Source organism: Myotis yumanensis, unplaced genomic scaffold (genome assembly GCF_028538775.1).
Source record: "Myotis yumanensis isolate MYYU_CA2020_CCGP unplaced genomic scaffold, mMyoYum1.0.hap1 SCAF_3, whole genome shotgun sequence".
Taxonomy (NCBI): Eukaryota; Metazoa; Chordata; class Mammalia; order Chiroptera; family Vespertilionidae; genus Myotis; species Myotis yumanensis.
The window spans coordinates 98,878,349-98,900,952 of NW_027223754.1; the positions used below are offsets into that span (position 1 = coordinate 98,878,349).

The 22,604-nt window shown below is 35.3% G+C and overlaps 1 protein-coding gene across 5 annotated transcripts in view; it reads left to right on the top strand.

The window, feature by feature from the left end:
• NBEA (neurobeachin) overlaps positions 1 to 22,604 on the top strand; it is a 975,192-nt gene that overhangs the window by 259,761 nt on the left and 692,827 nt on the right. For all 5 annotated transcript variants that reach the window (XM_070409180.1, XM_070409183.1, XM_070409179.1 and 2 more), the window contains 6 exons: positions 3,541 to 3,622; positions 3,869 to 3,992; positions 5,314 to 5,506; positions 7,626 to 8,633; positions 11,967 to 12,184; positions 14,715 to 14,868. In XM_070409180.1, the coding sequence (XP_070265281.1) occupies positions 3,541 to 3,622; positions 3,869 to 3,992; positions 5,314 to 5,506; positions 7,626 to 8,633; positions 11,967 to 12,184; positions 14,715 to 14,868 (1,779 nt within the window). The remainder of the gene's footprint in view (positions 1 to 3,540; positions 3,623 to 3,868; positions 3,993 to 5,313; positions 5,507 to 7,625; positions 8,634 to 11,966; positions 12,185 to 14,714; positions 14,869 to 22,604) is intronic.

Genomic DNA, 22,604 nt, shown 5'->3' on the forward strand with positions numbered 1-22,604 from the left:
TCAGACAACATTGCTTAAGTTATGAAAATGTAGTAATGTTAATTATGAAAACTAAAAAATTATTAAGAAAACATCCCTGTCTCCTAGTTTTCTCAGGAGAATTTATTCTTGATTCTCATATACTAAGAAGCGAGTTAGCTTTAATGGACTCCTCTTTGAAATTACGCAAAGCTATTTTTATACAGATATTTTTGAGAATTATAATATTTGCAAAATATGTCTTAAATTTCATTTGCTTTATTTTATATTTCACTCCATCTATAAATTATAGTTACGTATGTTTTCTTAATTATTTGTAGTGTGCTTCAGAATTATTTGTCAGATTTTAGAATATGTCTTCTAACGGCAAAACTGGATTTTTTTTAAATGTTCTTGTAGATCTCAACAATACTATCTGATACACTACTTTATTAGGTGTTGTGATATTAATGTCTCTTTATAGGTTTAGGTAAACTACTTCTCTTTACATCGTATTCCTATAATTCAGTTAAACAGTGCAGGGACCTCACAGTGTGGGATCTTTATATTAGTGATTTAATTTCTTGTTTTGCTTAATATGTTAAGCAAAACAAGATATAATTGTTTCTTACAAAAATAATTAACTGATTTTTAAATGTATATTTTTAGTTACTTTGTCTTTTATTTATAAGGGTATAATGGTTTTGAGCACAGATTTTTTACAAGGTGGTATTCAAGTTTAAATCTTTAAGTACCTCATATAAAACCCTTTTCTCAACATTAGAGAATCTCAGAGGGAGATACTGTTAAATATCATATTATTCAAATATGCTTTTCACAGATACAGAAACTAAGAGTAAAAAAACATTATTATAGCTTGTCCAACGTAAAGATATAAAGATTCTCTGATCCCCAGATACCTGCAGTAGCAGTTAGATGTAACAGTAGGGTTAACAGTTTGCCATTTTAAGAAATGAACAAAAGTTGAGCCTATTGATCAAAGATGATTTATGTATGATGAGGCTGGGGATTAAGTATTTTGAGAGGAAGTAGCTCTTATTTAAGCCTAAATTCCTCTCTATGACCCATAAATTAGGAAATAATTCCATTTGTAAAATACAATTTAAATATAAATGCTAGGCTCAGGTCTATGTCTGTAAATAGCATATTTATTCAATTACCTCTATGCACTGTTGTTTCCATGCCCTCTCTTATATGATAGTCACCAGTCCCATGTAGCTCTTAAATACTTAAAATGCGGCTAGTTTTTATTTTAAGTCAGTGCCATTTTTATATACATTGCTAATATAACTAAGTACATTTCCTATCTTTTTCTTCTTTTTTCAAAAAAAATTTGGGGAGGAAGGTAAGAAAAATGTGACTTTTGGATGTCATCATCTTTTTCTGTTTCGAAGGGATCATCTTTGTCTCTTTTTTTATAATTTACTTTCTTCATCCCTAATTTTTGCAATATAACTATTTCAACTAACTTTTTTAGTTTTTATTCCTTAATACAGGTTGAACTATTTTGGGGGGCTTGAACTATTTTTAAAGATTCATTCAAAACTTAGCATATTAAGCAAAACAAGAAATTAAATCACTAATATAAAATACCTTTACTAATAACTAAATGAAAACAAATGGGAAAAAAAGAATACTGTACTCACCAAGATTTTGGGTTAGTGGAAAAATTAGTAAATGTTTTAGAATTATTATTTCCTTTATTTTGTTAACTTTTGTCATTTTATTGTTGTTTGAAAGAAGTTTTTAAAACTCTTTAGTAAATGATAATGAGCCACATCTATACTAATAAAAGACAAAGATGCTAATTGACCATACCTTCGCTACTCCCCAAACCACGCCCACCAGCCAATCAGAGTGACTATATGCAAATTAACCCAACCAAGATGGCAGCCGGCAGCCACGAAGCTGGAGCAAGCAGGAGGCTTGGTTGCCCCGGCGATGAAGGAAGCCAAGCTTCCCGCCTGCCCTGGCCGGCTCTGGCCTTCGCAAAAGGCAACAAAGTTTCAATTATGGAAGCTAAATAAATCCCAGATACCTGCTTCCAGCCAGCCTCCACTGGGAGCTTGGGTGGCTGGGGGCTGTGGCCAGCCTGCAAATAGCCATCAGCCCCTCACCCAGGCTGGCCAGGCACTCCAGTGTGGACCCCCCCTGAAGGGGCTGTAGCCAGCCTGCAAACAGCCATCAGACCCTAACCCAGGCTGGCCACACCCTCATGGGGTATGGGTTTCCGTTGGGGGGCTTGGCCAGCCTGCAAACAGCCATCAGCCCCTCACCCAGACTGGCCAGGCACCCCAGCAGGACCCCCCTCCCTGAAGGGGGTGTGGCTAGCCTGAAAATGGCCCTCAGCCCCTCACCCAGACTGGCCAGGCACCCCAGCAGGATCCCCACCCTGATCCGGGACACCCATCAGGGCAAACCATCTGGCCCCCACCCATGCACCAGGCCTCTATCCTATATAATAAAAGGGTAATATGCAAATTGACCCTATCAGCAGAGTGACTGGGAATCACTGATCACTATAACACACACTGACCACCAGGGGGCAGACGCTTAATGCAAGAGCTGCCCCCTGGTGGTCAGTGTGCTCCCACAGGGGGAACTCTGCTCAGCCACAAGCCAGGCTGACGGCTGCCAGAACAGCGGTGGTGGTGGGAGCCTCTCCCGCCTCCTCAGCAGCGCTAAGGATGTCTGACTGCAGCTTAGGCCTGCTCCCCGCTGGCAAGTGGACATCCCCCGAGGGCTCCCGTGTTGCCAGAGGGATGTCTGACTGCCAGCTTAGGCCCGAGCGGGCCTAAGTCAGCAGCTGGTCATTCCCCGAGGGGTCCCAGACTGCGAGAGGGCACAGGTTGGGCTGAGGGACCCTCCTGAGTGCACAAATTTTTGTGCACCAGGCCTCTAGTATTTTATATAAAAATAAAAATTATAGCCCTTCCGGTGTGGCTCTGGTTGAGCATTGACCTATGAATCAGGAGTCATGGTTGGATTCCTGGACAGGGCACATGCCCAGTGGGGGCTATGCAGGATACAGCCGATCAATCATTCTATCTTATCATTGATGTTTCTCTCTCTTTCTCTCCCTTCCTCTCTGAAATACATAAAAATATTTTTTAAAAAGAATTTTCCCTTATGGCATTTCATTTTGAGTTGGGACCCAGGCTTCAGACTTGATTTTATTTACTTATTTTCTAAGTTTTCAAAATTAATGTTGACATTAAGAGTCAAATGTTTACAATTTGCAGCATAATATATTAAGGATGTACGCTGAAATGTATTTCAAACAGAATAAATTCTTGCATTTCCTAATTGAGCTCTTTTTCTATAGATACTGATCTTGGTTTTGTCTTTATAATTAAGAAAACAAAACCAAACAAAAAAAGAAATTGAAGAATCCATAGTTTAGAAGTATGTAGAATACACTAGAAGTCCATTTAGAAGAGATATTTCTTTTAATTTGAACAGAACTTAACGTTCTTTTCAAGTTTTATGTAAGCAAGTATATAATTTGCAATTATGCTTTAAATTATTTTCTAAATGAAATTAAAATTCTTCGTCTTTCAGATATTGACAGAGCAAGTATGTACTCAAGTTGTACACAAACCACATCCAGAGCCAGACTCTACAGTGAAAATTCAGAATCCAAGTAAGCAAACAGCAATTATTTTATTTTATTTTAATGCAATAGTAACATGGTAATATATCAGACTAAATCTCCTTTTTTCAAACCATCTAAATTCATTATGGTGCTTACATAGTTCATAACACTTGAAAATCACCCACCATGGTGCTAAGCCTTTAGTTGAAAAATCAGTAAATATTTTTTGAGTGGAAGATATGATGCAGTTATAAATCTATACCATGCCTTTTTGTTATTGTTGTTCTTTTACAGTGATTCTTAAGGTAGTGGCAACTTTGTTAAAAAACTCTACACCAAGTGCAGAACTGATGGAAGTTCGTCGTTTATTTTTATCTGACATGATAAAACTTTTCAGTAACAGCCGTGAAAATAGAAGGTATGCAATTTGAATACTATTACAAAACAAAACTGTATTCCATAATTAACCTCAGTTCCTTTTCTTTATTTTCAATCTCTTTCAGAGAAAAAAAATTTCTAATCTTTTCCACTTTGCTAAATACTTTTATTTTTATCGTCACTTGATGATATATTTTTCCCATTGATTTGGAAAGCGATGGGGAAGGGGCGGGGAGAGAGATCTACGATTGGTGGCTGGTTGCTTCCCTTATGAGTCCCAACTGGGGCTGAGTATAGAACCTGCAACCAAGGTACATGCCCTTGACCCGGAATCAAACCTGTGACCCTTTGGTCTGTGGGCCAATGCTCTAACCAGTAGGCAAACCAGCTAGGGCGTTGAATACTTTTAATCATCAGAAGACACTGCATGTTTCTTTAATATAATCTGCAGTTAGCATACTTCCACTTAAATCAATGTTTTTATTTATATGGGTGTTATATTTTAATTGAATATATGGATATATACCCACAAACCATTATTTAAAATGCACTGTTCCTTTTGGTGCTTTCTATTATCTATCACCAATAATAGTTTTAATTATAATTGTGTTGGAGTAGCTCATATTCAACCATGCTTTTTCTGAATTTGTCTGATAACTGATTGTTATCATGTATTTTTGAGCTGGTTACCTAGGACAGTGATGGCGAACCTTCTGAGCTTGGAGTGTCAGCATTTTGAAAAACCCTAACTTAACTGTGGTGCCGTGTCACATATAGAAATTTTTTGATATTTGCAACCATAGTAAAACAAAGACTTATATTTTTGATATTTATTTTATATATTTAAATGCCATTTAACAAATAAAAATCAACCAAAAAAATGAGTTTGCGTGTCACCTCTGACACGCGTGTCATAGGTTCGCCACCACTGACTAGGACATGGAGCCATGGTTGCTGCCTGAGTCATTAATTTAACAAATATTGATTGTCTGGTGTGTATAAAGCACCTTGCTGCATAGGTCGTCTCAGTATACAGTCTCAGTACAGTTTAGTGGGAAAGAACAATAAAGCAGTGGTTATTTTACAAGATATTAAGTGCATCATGAGTGCTGCAGGCTATGAGGGAATAGAGAAATAACAACTTAATCTGACTGGGAAAGTTAGAAAAGCAGTTTTAATGATTATTTGGATTTTTCCAGATATAAAAATGGGGGAACGCCATTCCAAGTGTAGAATATAGAATATGCAGAATGATTGTACCTTCGTTGACCTAGGTGCAGTTTTCACTATTTATCTAAATTTCAAAATAGTAAATTCTAATATAATTTAGATGTTTTTAATGAATATATTTTTCCCACTAGATGTTTATTGCAGTGTTCAGTATGGCAGGATTGGATGTTTTCTCTTGGCTATATCAATCCTAAAAATTCTGAAGAGCAGAAGATTACTGAGATGGTCTATAATATCTTCCGGATTTTGTTGTATCATGCAATAAAATATGAATGGGGAGGCTGGAGAGTCTGGGTGGATACACTCTCAATAGCCCATTCCAAGGTAACAGAGATTTAGCATTTTATATCATCTAATTTTCATCTGTGGGTTAATTAAATGGCTATAAATGCTCATCTGGTGCCATCTTCTGGGCATTTTCCATCAAGGCCGATTCCTCCTCCTTCCCAGTTTTCTCTCTTTTCTGTTTTGTTTCCCCGCCCCCCCTTCTGTTTATACACTAATAGATCTTGAAGTTTTATATATCATTTGATTGAAACCTCAGGTTTATAAATTAGGAATTTTAGACCCCAAAGGTGACCCCACATATATAGCAGATCTGAGAACTTGAGTCTGAACCAATTGCCCTTTTAAAAAATAAAACATACCTAAGAATATTTTATGGACTTTACTTTTTAATATTTTAAAAAAGCAGCCAGAAATTATTTTTATTTACAAGTGAATTATAAATATATTTAAAGTGTTTAATTTTAGTGGTATTTTTAATTGCATTATCATTTCTTTATTTTTAATCCTAGAAATCTAAATATTTATATTTAAAATAGTATCTAATCTTTAGTAGAAGGAAGACAGTTTTCCAACTCCATTTTTGGGACTTGATTTCATCTTCCATAAAATGAAGGGGTTTTTGTATCAAGATAATCTCCAAAGGGAGGTCCATTACAAACTAAAATTTTCTTATCCTATGACTTAATTAGAAATTAATATCATATGTGCCTCTAAGGAAAAATTTTGAACTTATTTTTAATTTTAGAAGAGCTTTTATTGCTGTTAATACCTTAAACTTTATAATGTATTGGTACCTTACTTTTATTATTACACTAACAAATTTGAAAATAGTATTTTGTAGGAAAAGATATTGCATTTTTTTATTATGACATTATTACAGACGCCCCCCTATTTCCTCCCCTTTGCCCTCCTCCACCAGACATTGCATTTTATGTAATATATATAAAAGAATTCTATCTAAAATATCAAATTAAAGTAGCCTATGTAAAAATAAAATTGTGATGTTTTAACAGTTTATAATTGTATGTATTTATAGATTTGTGTGGGTTTTTTAAAACAATTGTTGAAATAGGCACACATATGAGTAATGGGTGGTGAAATCTGATCTAGTAATAGTATTGGGACTGTATATTAGTCACTTCTTCAATTTAGCTCAAATACCTCAAATATGTAGGAGTTCAACTGGCATGTTAGGTAACGGCAACATTGAAATACTTAACCTAAAAGAAAAGATCACTATTTAAAACATGAATATTGTTAATTTACCTAACTTAGTATTAATACATGCTGTGTTTGATAAATTAAAATTCTTGGCACCATTTTCCTATTATTAACATAACTAGGGTCCCAGTGTACAAATTCGTGCACCTTGAAAGGAACTGTGGGCCGCAAGGCTGCAGTGGGCACAGGGACAGGTCTTGGCTCATCCTCCCCAGCCCCTCCCGCTGTGCCCCCCCCATCCCCTGTCTGCAGGCAGCCCCCTCCCACTGCTGCGGCTCCCACACACTGAAGGACGCCGGCCCCGCTCGCACCTGCTGACGGTGCAGAGCAATTGGTGCCGTTGCCAGCAGCAGGTGAAAGCAGTGGTTTTGGTGCCGACTGCAGGTGCAAGCAGGGCTGGTGCCAGCAGTGGATGTGAGCAGTGGCTCCACCACCTGCAGCAAGTGCAAGCGGGGCCGTCGACAGCAGTGGGTGTGAGAGGCAGCTGCCAGCCACGTTCCTGAGGGGCAATTGGGGCTGGCAGCCGCCACTCGCAGCCGCTGACAGTGCCGAGCGATTGGGACAAGCACTGGGTGCCGGTAGCGGGTGCGAGCGGGGCCGTCGCCGGTAGCAGGTGCAAGCGCCGTGCAGGACCGTGGCACGCGAATGCAAAGAATTTTCAGTAACCAACAGAGGCTCGCCTTGATGACAGCGACTGGCCCCACCTTGGTCTGGCACCCCAACTCACTTGCTCCACCATCTCATGCCTGCCATGTTCCGCGCGTGCCCCCTGGTGGTCAGCGCACATCATAGTGACCAGTTGTTTGGTTGTTCGATTGTTCCCCTGTTCAGTCTATTTGCATATTAGGGTTTTATATATATAGATTTTATTTGTATCTTTTATTTTTTCTTGGTATATTTAAAATGCCTTAATGTTTTTTCCTTTGTTTCTAAGGTCACTTATGAAGCACATAAGGAATACCTAGCCAAAATGTATGAAGAATATCAGAGACAAGAAGAGGAAAACATTAAAAAGGGAAAGAAAGGGAATGTGAGCACCATCTCTGGTCTTTCATCACAGACAACAGGAGCAAAAGGAGGAATGGAAATTCGAGAGATAGAAGATCTTTCACAAAGCCAGAGCCCAGAAAGTGAGACAGATTACCCCGTCAGCACAGACCCTGGAGACTTGCTCATGTCAACAAAAGTGTCAGATGATATTCTTGTGAATTCAGCTAGACCGAGAAGTGGTGTACATGTGGAAGTGCATGATCTTTTAGTTGACATAAAAGCAGAGAAAGTGGAAGCAACAGAAGTAAAGCTGGATGATATGGATTTATCACCAGAGACCCTAGTAGGTGGAGAGAATGGTGCCCTTGTGGAGGTTGAATCTTTGTTGGATAATGTATATTGTGCTGCTGTTGAGAAACTCCAGAACAATGTACATGGAAGTGTTGGTATCATTAAAAAAAATGAAGAAAAAGATAATGGCCCATTGATAACATTAGCAGATGAGAAAGATGATCTTCCTAATAGTAGTACATCATTTCTCTTTGATAAAATACCCAAACAGGAAGAGAAACTCCTTCCTGAACTTTCTAGCAATCACATTATTCCGAATATTCAGGATACACAAGTGCATCTTGGTGTTAGTGATGATCTTGGGTTGCTTGCTCACATGACTAGTAGTGTAGACTTAACTTGTGCAAGTATAATAGAAGAAAAAGAGTTCAAAATCCATACAACTTCAGATGGAATGAGCAGTATTTCTGAAAGAGACTTATCATCTAAAGGGTTAGAGTATGCTGAAATGACTGCTACAACTCTGGAAACTGAATCTTCTGGTAGTAAAATTTTACCAAGTATTGATGCCGGAAGTATAGTTTCTGATACTGAGAGATCTGATGATGGCAAAGAATCAGGAAAAGAGATCCGAAAAATTCAGACCACTACTACAACACAAGTAAGTTACCTAACATGAGTTCTAAAAATGCATTAAATAGATGTTGCATTGTTAGCATTAAAGCAGAGTAATTTATTACCAGTTACACTATGCTTATATTTAATTATGATAAAATAGTATTTTATCGAATTGAATAGTATGGTAGTACATATTAAAGAAATTTAAAATAGCTGAATTATATTTCCAGTTATGTGTAACTTTGCTCAATCTCTCTGGGCCTGAACTTGCTTATATTGTGCAACAGATTGCACTAAATGAAAATATGGCTATTAGGGGCTCACCCAGTTCTAACATTTTATGACTCTGTAACTACATGTACACATTTTGTACTCAATATCTTTGCTCTGAATACTTAATTAAAAATTTTTTGTTGTCGTTGTTGAAAGTATTACAAATGTCCCCTTCACCCACCCATTGACCCCCTCCACCTGGTCCCACCCCTTCCCCAGCGCCAGCCCCAAGCTTTCCCGGCACTATTATCTGACAATGGGCTTTGTGTATAAGTTTTGGTAAATATCTTCCCACACCCTCCACCCCACCACTGCTTCCCTCCGAAAAACATCAGTCTGTTGTATGCTTCAATGTCTCTATCTTTTTTGTTCATCAGATTTTTTTCATTAGATTTCATATGTAAGTGAAATCATGTGATACTTGTCTTTCTCTGACTGGCTTATTTTGCTTAGCTTAATACTCCAGATCCCTCCATGCTGTATCAAAGGGTAAGAGATCCTTTTTGACAGCTGCATAATATTTCATTGTGTAAAGGTACTACAGTTTTTTAATCCATTCATCTACTGATTGGCACTTGGGCTGTTTCCAAGCTATTTTACATAATGCTGCTATGAACATAGAGGTGCATATATTGTTTCTGAAGGGTGTTCCTGGCTTCTTAGGATATATTCCTAGAAGTGGAATCTCTGAGTCAAATGGCATTTCCATTTTTTGTTTTTTGAGGGAACTCCACACTGTTTTCCATAGTGGTTGTACCAGTCTGCATTCCCACCAGGAGTGTGCTAGGGTTCCTTTTTCTCCACATCCTTGCCAGGAAAATGGACACATTCCTAGAAAAATACAATCTTCCAAAACTAAAACAGGAAAAAGCAGAAAACCTGCATAGGCCAATAACAACTGATGAAACCATTCTCCTTAAGAAGCAGGACAGGGTTGTCCACTTTCACCACTTTTATTCAACACTAGAGGCCCGGTGCACAAAGTTCATGCATGGGGGGGGGGGGGGTGTACCTCAGCCGGGCCTGCACCCTCTCCAATCCAGGACCCCTCAGGGGATGTCCGACTGCCGGTTTAGGCCCGATCCCTGTGGGATAGAGCCTAAACTGGCAGTCGGACATCCCTCTCACAATCCAGGACTGCTGGCTCCTAACCGCTCACCTGCTTGCCTGCCTGATCACCCCTAACCACTCTGCCTGCCTGCCTGATTGCCCCGAACCGCCTCTGCCTGCCTGCCTGATGCCCCTAACTGCTCCCCTGCCAGCCTGAGCACCCCTCACCACTCTACCCTGCCGGCCTGATCACTCCTAACCGCTCTCCCCTTCCGGCCTGATCACCCTTAACTACTCCGCCTGCCTGCCTGATAGCCCCTAACCGCCTCTGCCTCGGCCCCCACCACGGTGGCTTTGTATGGAAGGACATCTGGTCTATCTGGTCTAATTAGCATATTACCCTTTTATTAGTATAGATAGCACCAGAAGTCCTAGTCACAGCGATCAGACAAGAAGACAAAAGGCATCCAAATTGGAAAGGAGGAATTAGAACTGTCATTATTTGCAGATGACATGATATTTTATATAGAAATCCATAAAGACTCCACCAAAAAACTACTAGATTTAATAAATGAATTCAGCAATGTAGCAGGATACAAAATTAACACCCAGAAATAGATGGCAATTTTATCCACCAGTAATGAATTCTCATAAAGAGGAACTAAAAAAAAATCCCATTTACCTTGCAACAAAAAATTAAGATACTTAGGAATAAACTTAACCAAATAGGTAAAAGACCTGTACTCATAATTAATTTTAACCTTTTAAGCTTCAGTCCCAAACCTGTTCTGTGGATTATAGAAAAGAGGAGTTGGAGCCCAGATTGAACTGATAGATGAAATGAAGGGGAATGGAAAGAGGACATGATATTTATCAAGTGCCTGCTATGTTCCAGGCACTGTGATATATGTTTTCAGATTTAATCCTCACAGCAACCCTGTGAGGTAGGTAATATGGCTGAGGAAATTTGCAGTTATTAGCAGTGAGAATTTTTTTTACAACCACGTGGGTAAGAATTTATTATGAGAAAATTAAAGGCCTGGTGGTGAGGAAATGTTAGTGCTGCAGTTTGGGCCTCACCAGAGTAAACTGAAAAATGGAGGCTTTTTTCTGATGTGGATTTTAATTGTTGATCTTTGAGGTTTAAGTTTACTTCCTTATTTTCTAGGCTAACTAATGCCTAGAATTAAGAGTTGAAAAAAACTTTTACCTTTTATGATTTGTTTTGTTGCTGTTCTCTGAGTTTTACACTCACTGTAAATTTAACATGTTCTATTATAAAGAGTAAACCATTTACCTAACTAGTGCCTTTGTACTCTAATAAGATTCCTTAATAATAGATTCTGTGTGGGGGAAAAGTATTTTTATTTTTGTCTCTGTTAACTACCAATTCCCATTTTTGTGGCAGTTGTACTACAGTGATAATTGTCAGGGTATGGGAATATTGAATTAGGTAGAGATTTAAAATAAAGGACAGCATGATGCATTGTTTATTGAACATAATAATCATTAGGTTTGTCTGTTTTTCATTCAGAATGCATAGGCATTTTCTGGTTTTTCATTTTATCAAATGCATTTGCTTTTTCTAAATTGAAGTATTATGAGCAAAATAGACTTTAAAGTTAACTTGAATCTGTTCAATTAATATTTCTTTTAATCTTGTGTTTTTAACTACAATTAGTTGATGACATATATCCAGTATAGTTCACTTTCATAAGGAAGAAATATAGGCTACTGTAAAGCTTCCAAAATCAGGGGTAAAGAGGGTCTGGTTTTAAGTATGAACATTGTTATTAAACTTAGGTCATTTGATTTTTTCCTTAGTTTGTGAAACTGCAAAATAAAAATAGTAGTAGTAGCCCTCAGCTCTAAAAGGTTCCTGAGCAGGGAATCAACAGGTGAAAAAAAAAAATTATATATATATATACACTAGCCTACTTAAGTCATAAGCAAAAGCTTTACTCACACACTTACTTTACTATACTTATTGTTTTCATTTTGAAATCAAGAATTTCTTTTGCACTCTACAAATGTTCACCTTTTATTTCTCTAGGCTGTTCAAGGTCGGTCTCTTACACAACAGGACAGAGATCTCCGAGTTGATTTAGGATTTCGAGGAATGCCAATGACTGAGGAACAGCGGCGTCAGTTCAGCCCAGGTCCACGCACTACAATGTTTCGTATTCCTGAGTTTAAGTGGTCTCCAATGCACCAACGACTTCTCACCGATTTACTATTTGCTTTAGAAACAGATGTACATGTTTGGAGAAGGTAGAAATATTTTTTTTCTAGAAATAAGACTACTCTCATTTAAGAAATGTCTACCTTTTTATCTTTTACTCTTAAAATTAATACCACATACTAAATGTATTCTGTTAATGAGCTTATAAGATATATGCATTGTTAAAATAAAATTTTAAATTATTTTATGACACCTATTTTTAGAGACTATATCAGTTCAAATATAATCACTTAATGAAAACCAAGTGTGCATAAATTAAATCATTTCCTTGCCTCACTTTTGATTTAATTTTTAATAGCAAGTGTACAACAAATTGATTATGAGTGTGTGTCATTTATATATGCAAGCATATAAATTAGGAAATTGATGGTACTCTGTAGCAGATTATACCACTATCACAAGTATCAGTGGCACAGTATTCTCAAGACTCAAATAGGGCTCCTCTTCTTCTCCTGATTTTCCTTCTAAGATTCAAGGTGGTTGCTTCAGCTCCCAGGATTGAATCAATGTAGGAAACTTGCTCAAACTAGAGGGTATGGAGGACTCTTCTTCTTCCTCCTTCATATCCTTCTTTCCTCCTCTTCCTTTTTTCCTTCTCCATTCCTCTTCATTTCTTTCCTTTTTTCTCCTCTTTCTCCTCTTCTTCTCTTTCTTTCTTCTTTCTTCTTTTATGTTTTGTTTTAATTGAAGCCACTCAAGAAATTTCCCCCTTATATCTCACATGCTAGCAGGATCATAGGCTCTTCTCAAAGATAATCACCAGCAAAACGGAATCCTATATAATAAAACCCTAATATGCAAATCAACCAAACAGTGGAATGACCAGCGCTCAGGGATAGCGCCGCTCAGCCAGAAGCCTGGCTCATAGCTGGCAAGCACAGCGGTGGTGGTGGGAGCTTCTCCTGCCTCCACTGTAGGCGGGCAATAAGGAACGAGGGGTCCCAGACTGCTAGAGCCCCAGACTACGAGAGGGATGTCTGACTGCTGGCTTAGGTGGACTTCCCCTAAGGGGTTCCAGACTACGAGAGGGTGCAGGCCACCCTCTGATCCATATCTCTGATATCTCTGATCCATATCTCTGATCCATATCTCTGATCCCTTGCTGAGGGACCCCCCAGTGCAAGAATTTCATGCACCGGGCCTCTAGTGGAATTATGACTGATCTATACAGAGCAATATTGGTCAGTAACCTAGTAGCTGGGGTGAGGCCAACCTTTCCTATACCCGATCTAGTTCAATAATAGCACAAAATCTTGATTGTGTTAGCATGGAAAAGGAATATGGAAGTAGTCGAGGTCTGCCACATAATGTTTTTATTTCTGATGTTATTTTATTAGTTTTTCCTTAGTCTACTGATGTATAGAAACAAAGGTATTCTCATTGCTAGTGTTGTTACATGATAAATTACCTACAGATGATAAAGAAGGAACCTAGAATACTATGAAAGACATTAAGGTTAACATGCATATCAATGTATGAAAATTGTGTGATTTTCTAATTACAGTATTAGTGGCTTCTAAGTGAGTGATAGTCAGTTTTCTTTCCTTTAACATACTGTGTATCTTTGTTTCCTTTCAAGGGCTCTCAAAAAATTTCCGAAACAGAATTCTATATAATTAAAAAAAATTTAAAGACAGAACTTATATTTAGGACAGGGGAAACATATTGAGATCTAAGATATAATATACTAGAGGCCCGATGCACGAAATTCGTGCAAGAGTAGGCCTTCCTTTCCCCGGCTGCTGGCACCAGCTTCCCTCTGACACCCGGGACCCTGGCTTCCCTCCTAACCCTTGCTTCATTCGGAAAGTTGTCCGGAAGGATGTCCAGTTTAATTGGCATATTACGCTTTTATTATTGTAGATGATATTGTACAGTTCTAAAAGTTGAGAATCATTGACTTAAATTTGATCGTGAAGTAGTTTCTTTCTTTCCCCCATTAGAATATAGTTCATATTCTTGGCTGTCACCAAACTAAAGCAGTGTATTTCTCTGAATATCTACATTGCATGTTTTGTATGGGGAAGCTCTACTGCCAACCTTTGAGGTCTTTTCTCTTTTTATTCAATAAATCCTTGAATTTTTGCTGATTTATTTATATTCTCCTACTACATCACTTCTGTGATTAGCAATATATGTTTTCAGTATGGCTGGTCAGAGGTAGGGGGCTGGAGTCTGGTGATGCAACAAACTGAAACTGCATAAAAGGTAACAAAACATTGTTAACTAGCCAGTTGTTCTGCCTTTTAATACAAAATGAATAACTTTGGCAAAAATAAATATTTGCAGCCAAATTCATTGAGATAGTCATATACCTTTGAATATATTTCTTGGGAAACAAAATGCTAGATTAATACACACACATAATAATCGTGTAAAGGTGCTAAATTTTTGGTAATATAAAATCTCAATTTTAAATTATATTATTTTCTGAGAACTCCGTTTTATATTTGCCTAGCTCTTCATTATTTGTCACTTAAAAATGTTATTATAAACTGTCTACATTTCTTATTAAGCCAAGGAATTGTTAATTTGCATTTTGTTTTTCTGCTATTTTAGCCATTCCACAAAGTCTGTAATGGATTTTGTCAATAGCAATGAAAACATTATTTTTGTACATAACACAATTCACCTCATTTCCCAAATGGTAGACAACATCATCATTGCTTGTGGAGGAATTTTACCTTTGCTCTCTGCTGCTACATCACCAAGTGTAAGTACTTTGCCTCCATCTAGTGGTTATATTGTATAATTACTTGATTAGAGCACCTCAGTGGTGTTCCATACTGTACACAGGTTTATAAGGCCCGGGACTCATAAAAAAAGGTATCCAAAAACTTAGGCTCTAAGTTTATAGATGGATTTTAACAAAACATGTTCATCTAAGGGAACTTTTAACTATATGAAATTATATTTATCCATTCATATTAATGTTTGTCAGTTTTGGGTTCCAGCTATGTGTATTTATGAAAATATTTCTCTGGTAATTAAAATAAATACTTCCTAGAAATAGTCATAACTAGAAATTATTAACTTTATTTTGTGTATGTTGTTTATCCCTTAAAATGTAATATAATACACTGTTAAAATCCTTGTTCTGTAAATCTTGATGTTCTAAATAAAAGTATATACTTAGTCATGAATATAAATTTAGAAAAAATCATCATTATAAATGCAATCTCATGTAATTTATTTGACATATTATTTCTAAACTTAATATTATTCTATCTAGGATGTTTATCTTCCTGCTATCTGAGATTTGAATTTGTTTCAAAGAGAACCAAATTAATGATTTCTAGGAGTGTTTCTTATTTAAAACTTAGGCACCTAGATAGAAAAATTACAAAACATGCTATTTTTATGCTATCTTAAAATTTTCACAATCATTGAAATCCTCAGAAATCTTTATGTTACTCACATGGCCTTTAATAGCATTTTTATCTGACTTTATTTGCTGGTTCAACATTTATTTAAAAAAATAGTTTTTTCTCTATATAAAACATTGGAATGTATTAATATAATAAGATTGAAAGTCAATCAGTGTTAATTATGTTATATATAATATAGTAGGTAAGTGCTAACTTTATATTTTAGTTATCACTTTCAAAAATATCTCTGATCCATATAAAAAAATCTTGACACCATAGCTGTCTACTGAAATGAGAAAGAATAGAGAACTATGCTTCCCATATTACCTGTGTTCTTGCTGCCATATTGGAAACTCATCTCTAAGCCCAAGAAGTATACTTTTTTCCAAAGAGAGACCTGTTTTGTTAAGATGTCTTTTACTAGCCCCGGCCAGGTATCTCAGTTGATAAGAGCATCATCCCCTATACATCAAGGTTGTGGGTTTGATCCCTGGTCAGGGCACATACAAGTATCAACCAATGCATTTGTAAATAAGTGGAACAACAAATCATTATTTCTCTCTCTCTCTCTGTATGCCTCCCCCCCCCCCCAAATCAATAAAGACATTTTTTAAAAAGAGGGTGATTTAGTTCCATTTTTTTTTTAAATAAAAGATGCCTTTTACTTGGTAAGGCAGTGTTTCTAAATTGATCTCTGACTTTATTTCATCATTAACACATTTTTCTACATGACTCTTTTGCTCACTACACTTTTGTCATTGCTACCACTCCCAAAGCAACCTTGAAACTTAATATTAGCAGCAAAAGATTGTACTTTCAAATCCCCATTCTCTCACAGGTACATATACTTCAATTTCATCCATGAATTTACTCAAGAAGTCTAGAAAACATGCAGGCTAGTTCAGGCAGGTGTGCAGCAGAACATATCATCATTAGGACTTTAATGGAATTAGTAGCTAACCAAGGAAATAGAGCCAGGAAAAAAAATCGTTGAGTGCAGATATCCTGTGAGATTAATATACTATCCCTTCTTTTAATCTGATTCTCTCTGGAGATACATATCAAATACCAGTAAATTGACAATTGTGTATGATTTTTAAAAAGCATTATAATACTGAGGCAGGGAGAATTGTTTTTCTCTTGTCTTTTATACCCTAAAAACTGAATAAATCAATGTTTTCCTTCTGGCATTTTTTTCATCATATAAATTTTGTTTTATGTCTTGTAAATTATCATTTATTGTCAAGAAATTTTAGAAGTTTGTATTGAAATTCATTTTTAAATATATCATTTTAAAGTTTCTGCAGAACAAAAAATTTGCTTTATATAAAGTTAACAGTTGGTGCTAAAATTTTCATAGGTTTCATATATTCACATTACTAAATAGCCTTCCAGATTTTAAAGCTAAAAGATCTCTATCAAGATAGGGAAATATTAAATTAATGAAGTGTGTTACTGATAAATATAATATTTCACTACCCAAATTTGCTTATTTTTATTTTATAATGAATGTACAGTAAAGATACTGACATTTTGAGGTTTGATTTTCAAACATACTACCTGTGCAATTTTGAGTAGTATAGTTTGAGTTTGAAATTACTTAAAGCCTAAACTGTTTTCAAAAGACTTGGAAATTCATTCAGTAGTAGAAACTTTTCTTCTTTGTCTCTCTATATTTTTGTTATTTTGATTCATTAACTGATTTTACCTATGCCTGATTATATACCAATTTTATGTTCTTTGAATAAATTGTGTCCCTAAAAGAAACAGCTAGAACCATTTCTCCCACTTGATACTAGTGGAACTGTATTTGGTGCTGACTGCTGACTATCGTTGTCTATTCCTTGACTATATAATATTCTTGCTAAAAATTGTAATGTAATAGAGGGGGAAAGTTAGAAAGGAGAAGATTGAATAAAGAAGGAGTTAGAACCAAAATATGGAGCTTTTTAACTTAGTTTTAAAATGTAAAAAGCCAAGGGACATATTTGGAAGGAATAGGTGAAAAAGGAATCATTGACAACATCAGATTACCAAAGAGAAACATTGTCATATAGATGCCATTAGAATTTTTAAAGAGAAATAAGAAATATTTGAAACTAATGCTTGAGTGATCTGATAACTTTGTTTAGGTTTGTGGAGTTTTTCAAAATATTCATGCATTTTATGTGGGGACATGCATTTAATGAAAAGTTATGAGAAATGATGATATGGCAGTGGTTAGCAAACTTTTTCTATATGGATCAGATAGTAAATATTTTCAGTTTTGTGGGCTGTATGGTCTCTGTCCCATGTACTCAACTATGCTTTTGCAGCCATAGACAGTTACATAAAGGATTTGGATATATGTGTGTCTCAATAAAACTTTATTTATAAAAATAGCCAGTGGGGCAGATTTGACTTGTGGGTTATAGTTTGCATCATTTCTTCAGGTAAATACAAATATCATAATAAATGTTTTGGTGTGAAATTTATTACTTATTACAAATTTAGTGTGAAATTTTAATAGAGCTTACCATTTATTACAAGTTATTTTTTAAAAGCGATTTTCGGAATATTACAGGCATTATGTTCTACTAGGAGAGATGTAACTTTTCTCAGCCATGCTGCTTTTCTTTAGCATTTGACATGTCTAATGTTGAGATTTTATTTAATTAGGAGAGTGTAAGTAGAATGCTAAGTATTCTGCATAGTTATCTATTTTTAAAAATGACTCAAAGCTCAGCACAAGAATATGTCTTTCCCATATAATTTACTTCTTATTATAAAAAAACAAACTTGTTTCCTGTTATCAGTAAGACTCAGACATGATCTTTTGACTTTATGGTTTAATATAAGGTATATGAGTTTTAACATAAGATAAACCTTATATTTTAACTTGGGTTCTACCACTTCCTGGATATGACCTTAACTGCAACTTCGTCATTTATTAAAAGGTGTTCATTTTACTGATCCCATAGGGAGTTTGTTGAAAATTGTTAGATATATATTTGTAAAGTACTCTAGAGAAGCTCTTATTGAATGTTTCCTTCATTTAGTTCCTTTCAGAACTATTCAGAATTTTATCATAATAGAATAATCTTCTCATTTATAAACTAAAGCTGTCATAATCAAAATTCTGAAGTTTGAAAGAGGATATTTGAGACAATTTTAGTTATTATGGGTTTTGATGGCAAAATACTAAACCGATATAATTTTTTTGCCTGTTGTTTCCATGAGATTGGCATAGTGCTTGTCTATTTTCTGCCCTGGGACCTTATATGAATACAACAATCCATACTAAGGATAACATTTGTGTATTGCTGTTGCAGTATCATCATGTATGAAAATTTGAGCTGTTTATATTCATCTTTCTTATAAGAAAATATCTTAATGAAAACTTCAAGGAAAAAAGAGTATAGTGATAGAATATTTATATCAGAGTGAACACCTTGAGCTTAATATCCATAGAAGAATAGGAGTTTATTGGAGTTTCAATTTTGCCTATATCATTTAAAATCATATGTGGCATAGAAAATAAATTACAAAAATAATTTCAAGTCTTTAATTAGGACCAATTGTTTTAACTTTAGACCTCTTAGTATGTATTTTGACCAATCTTTGTTTTCAGAAAGGAACATTATTTTTGCTGATTTTTTTGGAGTTAATGTTTTCATGATTAGCTATATGAATCAAACTCTTATTTACTAGTATTTTCTACACATTTTGCAAGTTGGTCATAACAAAGCAAGAAATAGGAGGAAAAAATGAAGAAAAGCAAGGAACATGTATCATCTACAAATTGCAAAATGACTTTGTGATTTTAGATTGACCACTTTGGCCAGTCATCCATAACATTGAATGCATAGAACTTAATTCAGTGTCATCTATGGTTTATTTTCTCTGTTATAGAAAAATAATTGAGACTGATATTTCTGGCTTTCCTAATAGTTTCAAAGTCATAAGAAAGAAGAAAAACTTTTTCTCTTTAAAAATGATGACAAAATCTTACTATCGGTAATGTTTTTTTACCATTATCAGAATATTTAGTTAATAGATTTAAAATTATTTTTTGTTTTATCTCATAACACTGATTATACTTTTTTATTGTCAGGAAGATTTTGTATGTTTTCCTATACCATGTACCATTTAAATAGTGTATTTTGAAATTTATGCTCACATATATTTGATCAGAGAGTAGGAACCGTTGATGACCTTTACTGTAAACAATTCTATCCAAAATTTTCAATATATTAAATATAATTCTTACAAGATTCTGAAACTGACTAAAATATATATGTATTTAGGTTAGTTCATATGCAGACTCCATTTAGAACCAGGTATATCAATAAATTCTTTTCTAGCAAGGGAAAGTGGTCTTTAAGTTATAATCACTCAAATATTTTACCTTTATTAACTTCTGGGGGATTTGATGTATAGGAAGGGCTCCAAATTATAACATAATTTTTAAAGAAAAATTCTACAAGTATGGTATAAATAGTTTATTTTCCTAAGTCATTTCTGCCTAAACCAATACTGGCTTTTACAGAAACATTATTCTAGTTTACTTATTAAATATTTCTTTAGCCATCTGCTAGAAAAAGATACTTAATTTACAAAATAGGATATGCATAATTTCTAATACATAACTTATGTTTATATACATGTTATTTGGGCAGAGTTATTCTAATGAAAAAAATGAACAACTCTAAATATTTGATTTCAATCATAATTTATAAAATGAATACCTCTTCTGATATTTTTGCTTTTAATAAAATACTCAAATATAATTCTTAAATATATTATTTTGTGTTTCAATTTTATATTGTATTTTTATTTAATTTTAATAATTTTCTTTTCTTGTACTTTTTTGGTCTGTTGTCTGTTTTGTCTAATGCATGTCCAGGGTTCTAAGGTTAGTATTAACTTCAGTAATTTTCAGGTGTTTAGTTTTAAATTTTATTTTTACTTATTTATGAATTTTTTGACTTGGTTATATTTTGAGTTTCCATACCATCTTTAACATTAGGCATGCCTTCAGCATATTTAAAAAATTCACTGAATATTCTTAGTTTATTGATGAATTACTATTTTATTATACAATAGAGTATCATAATGTAATGAAAACAATGTTTCAGTCATATGTACAATCAGATGTTAGATGGTTCCAATGAAAGGAAATTGGATGGAATCTATTATTTTAAGATTAGTAGTAATCATATGTGAATGCTCTTTATTTTTAAACCTGATATGATTTTTATATAACATTTCATTAAAATTGTAACTTATTTTTATGTGTAATGTAATAAGAACTCCCTTTTAAGTTACGGTTTGTGTTAAAATGAGTACTTTTTATTTAAAAATGTGTTTAGTCAAAGATACGATTTGGCAAATTATATGGAAGTTAATAATTTTGTTTATAATCTCTATTTATAATTCACTCATTTAAAAATGAAAGCTCTAGCAGGTTTGGCTCAGTGAATGGAGCATCAGCTGGTGTACTGAAGTGTCTCAGGTTTGATTCCAATCAAGGGTATGTGCCTCGGTTGCAGGCTCAATCCTGGGCCTCAGGTCGAGGTGCTTGTGGGAAGCAACCAATTAATGTGTCCCTCTCACATCATTGTTTCTCTGGCTCTCTCCCTTCCTTCCACTCTCTAAAAATTAATGGAAAAATATCCTTGGGTGAGGATTAACAAAAAATAAAAATGTAAAATTGAAAGCATATTTTGAAGATTAAGTCTTATAGACCCCAAAAGACTCAAAAATATGATATTGACTAACAAAGTGAGTTAGACTTCTAATACTTTCAGAAATTCAGAATGATGAAGAACTTATTTGAGAACATATCTATAGATATCCTAAAATTCTAATATCTTGGAACCTGGCTAGGTTGCTCAGTTGGTTAGAGCATTGTTCCAATACACCAAGGTTTTGGGTTCAATCCCTGTTCAGGACACATGCAAGAATCAACCAGTGAGCCCTAGCTGGTTTGTCTCAGTGGATAGAGCATCAGCCTGTGGACTGGAGGGTCCTGGGTTTGATTTCGGTCAAGGGCACATGGCTGGGTTGCAGGCTTGATCCCTGGTAGGGGGTGTGCAAGAGGCAGCTGATCAGTGATTCTCTCTCATCATTGATATTTCTCTCTTTCCCTCTCCCTTCCTCTCTGAAATCAATAAAAATATTTTTTTAAAAAAGAATCAACCAATGAATGCATAAGTAAGTGGAACAACAAATTGATGTTTCTCAAAAAATCAGTAAATACAAAATAAAATTTTAATATCTTGAAAAATTATTTTGAATGTTTAAAAGATCTAAGCATTGACCAGATCTTCCATTCTATTATAAAATTATGTTGATAACTGTGATTTAAAAGATATATATATATAACAGCTCAACCCTTCGACCAGTAGGTATGACATGCATTGACCACCAGGGTGCAGATGCTCAACGCACAGTCATGGAAACATGGAACAGACTGATGAATCTCAGAGGGGAGGGCGGAGGGCGGGAAGAGATTAACCAAAGATTTTATATGCATACTAGAGGCCCGGTGCATGCATTCGTGCACCAGTGGGGTCCTCGGCCTGGCCTGCAGGGATTGGGCTGAAACTGGCAGTCTGACATCCCCCGAGGGGTCCTGGATTGGGAGAGGGCACAGTCCAGGCCAAGGGACCCCACTGGTTCACGGATCCGTGCACTGGGCCTCTAGTTTTATGTAAAATAAATGTCTTTGCTTTTCATGTAATCTATTGGTGGTGTGGTCACAGATTTTTAATACATGCTATAACATGATACTGAATATCAATGAAGTGCTAGGAAATAAAGAATTTGAATTTTGAAAATCCAATTATTTCTTTAATCCATAGATACTAAATTGGCATAATGTTGTAAATCAACATTAAAAACAAATTTTTGAATGTTTTCAAGCTCATTTTAGGAAGACTGATTTTGCCACTATTTTAATGTTAAGTGGAAGGAAGAAAAGTTGTTTATTCTCCATTTAGAATCAAGTTATATAGTAGTTGCAGTAGTCACCTATCATTTTTAATACCCATCTTGTACACAAGAAGTTTTTAAAAGTTGCTTTTAAAAAAATCATTAT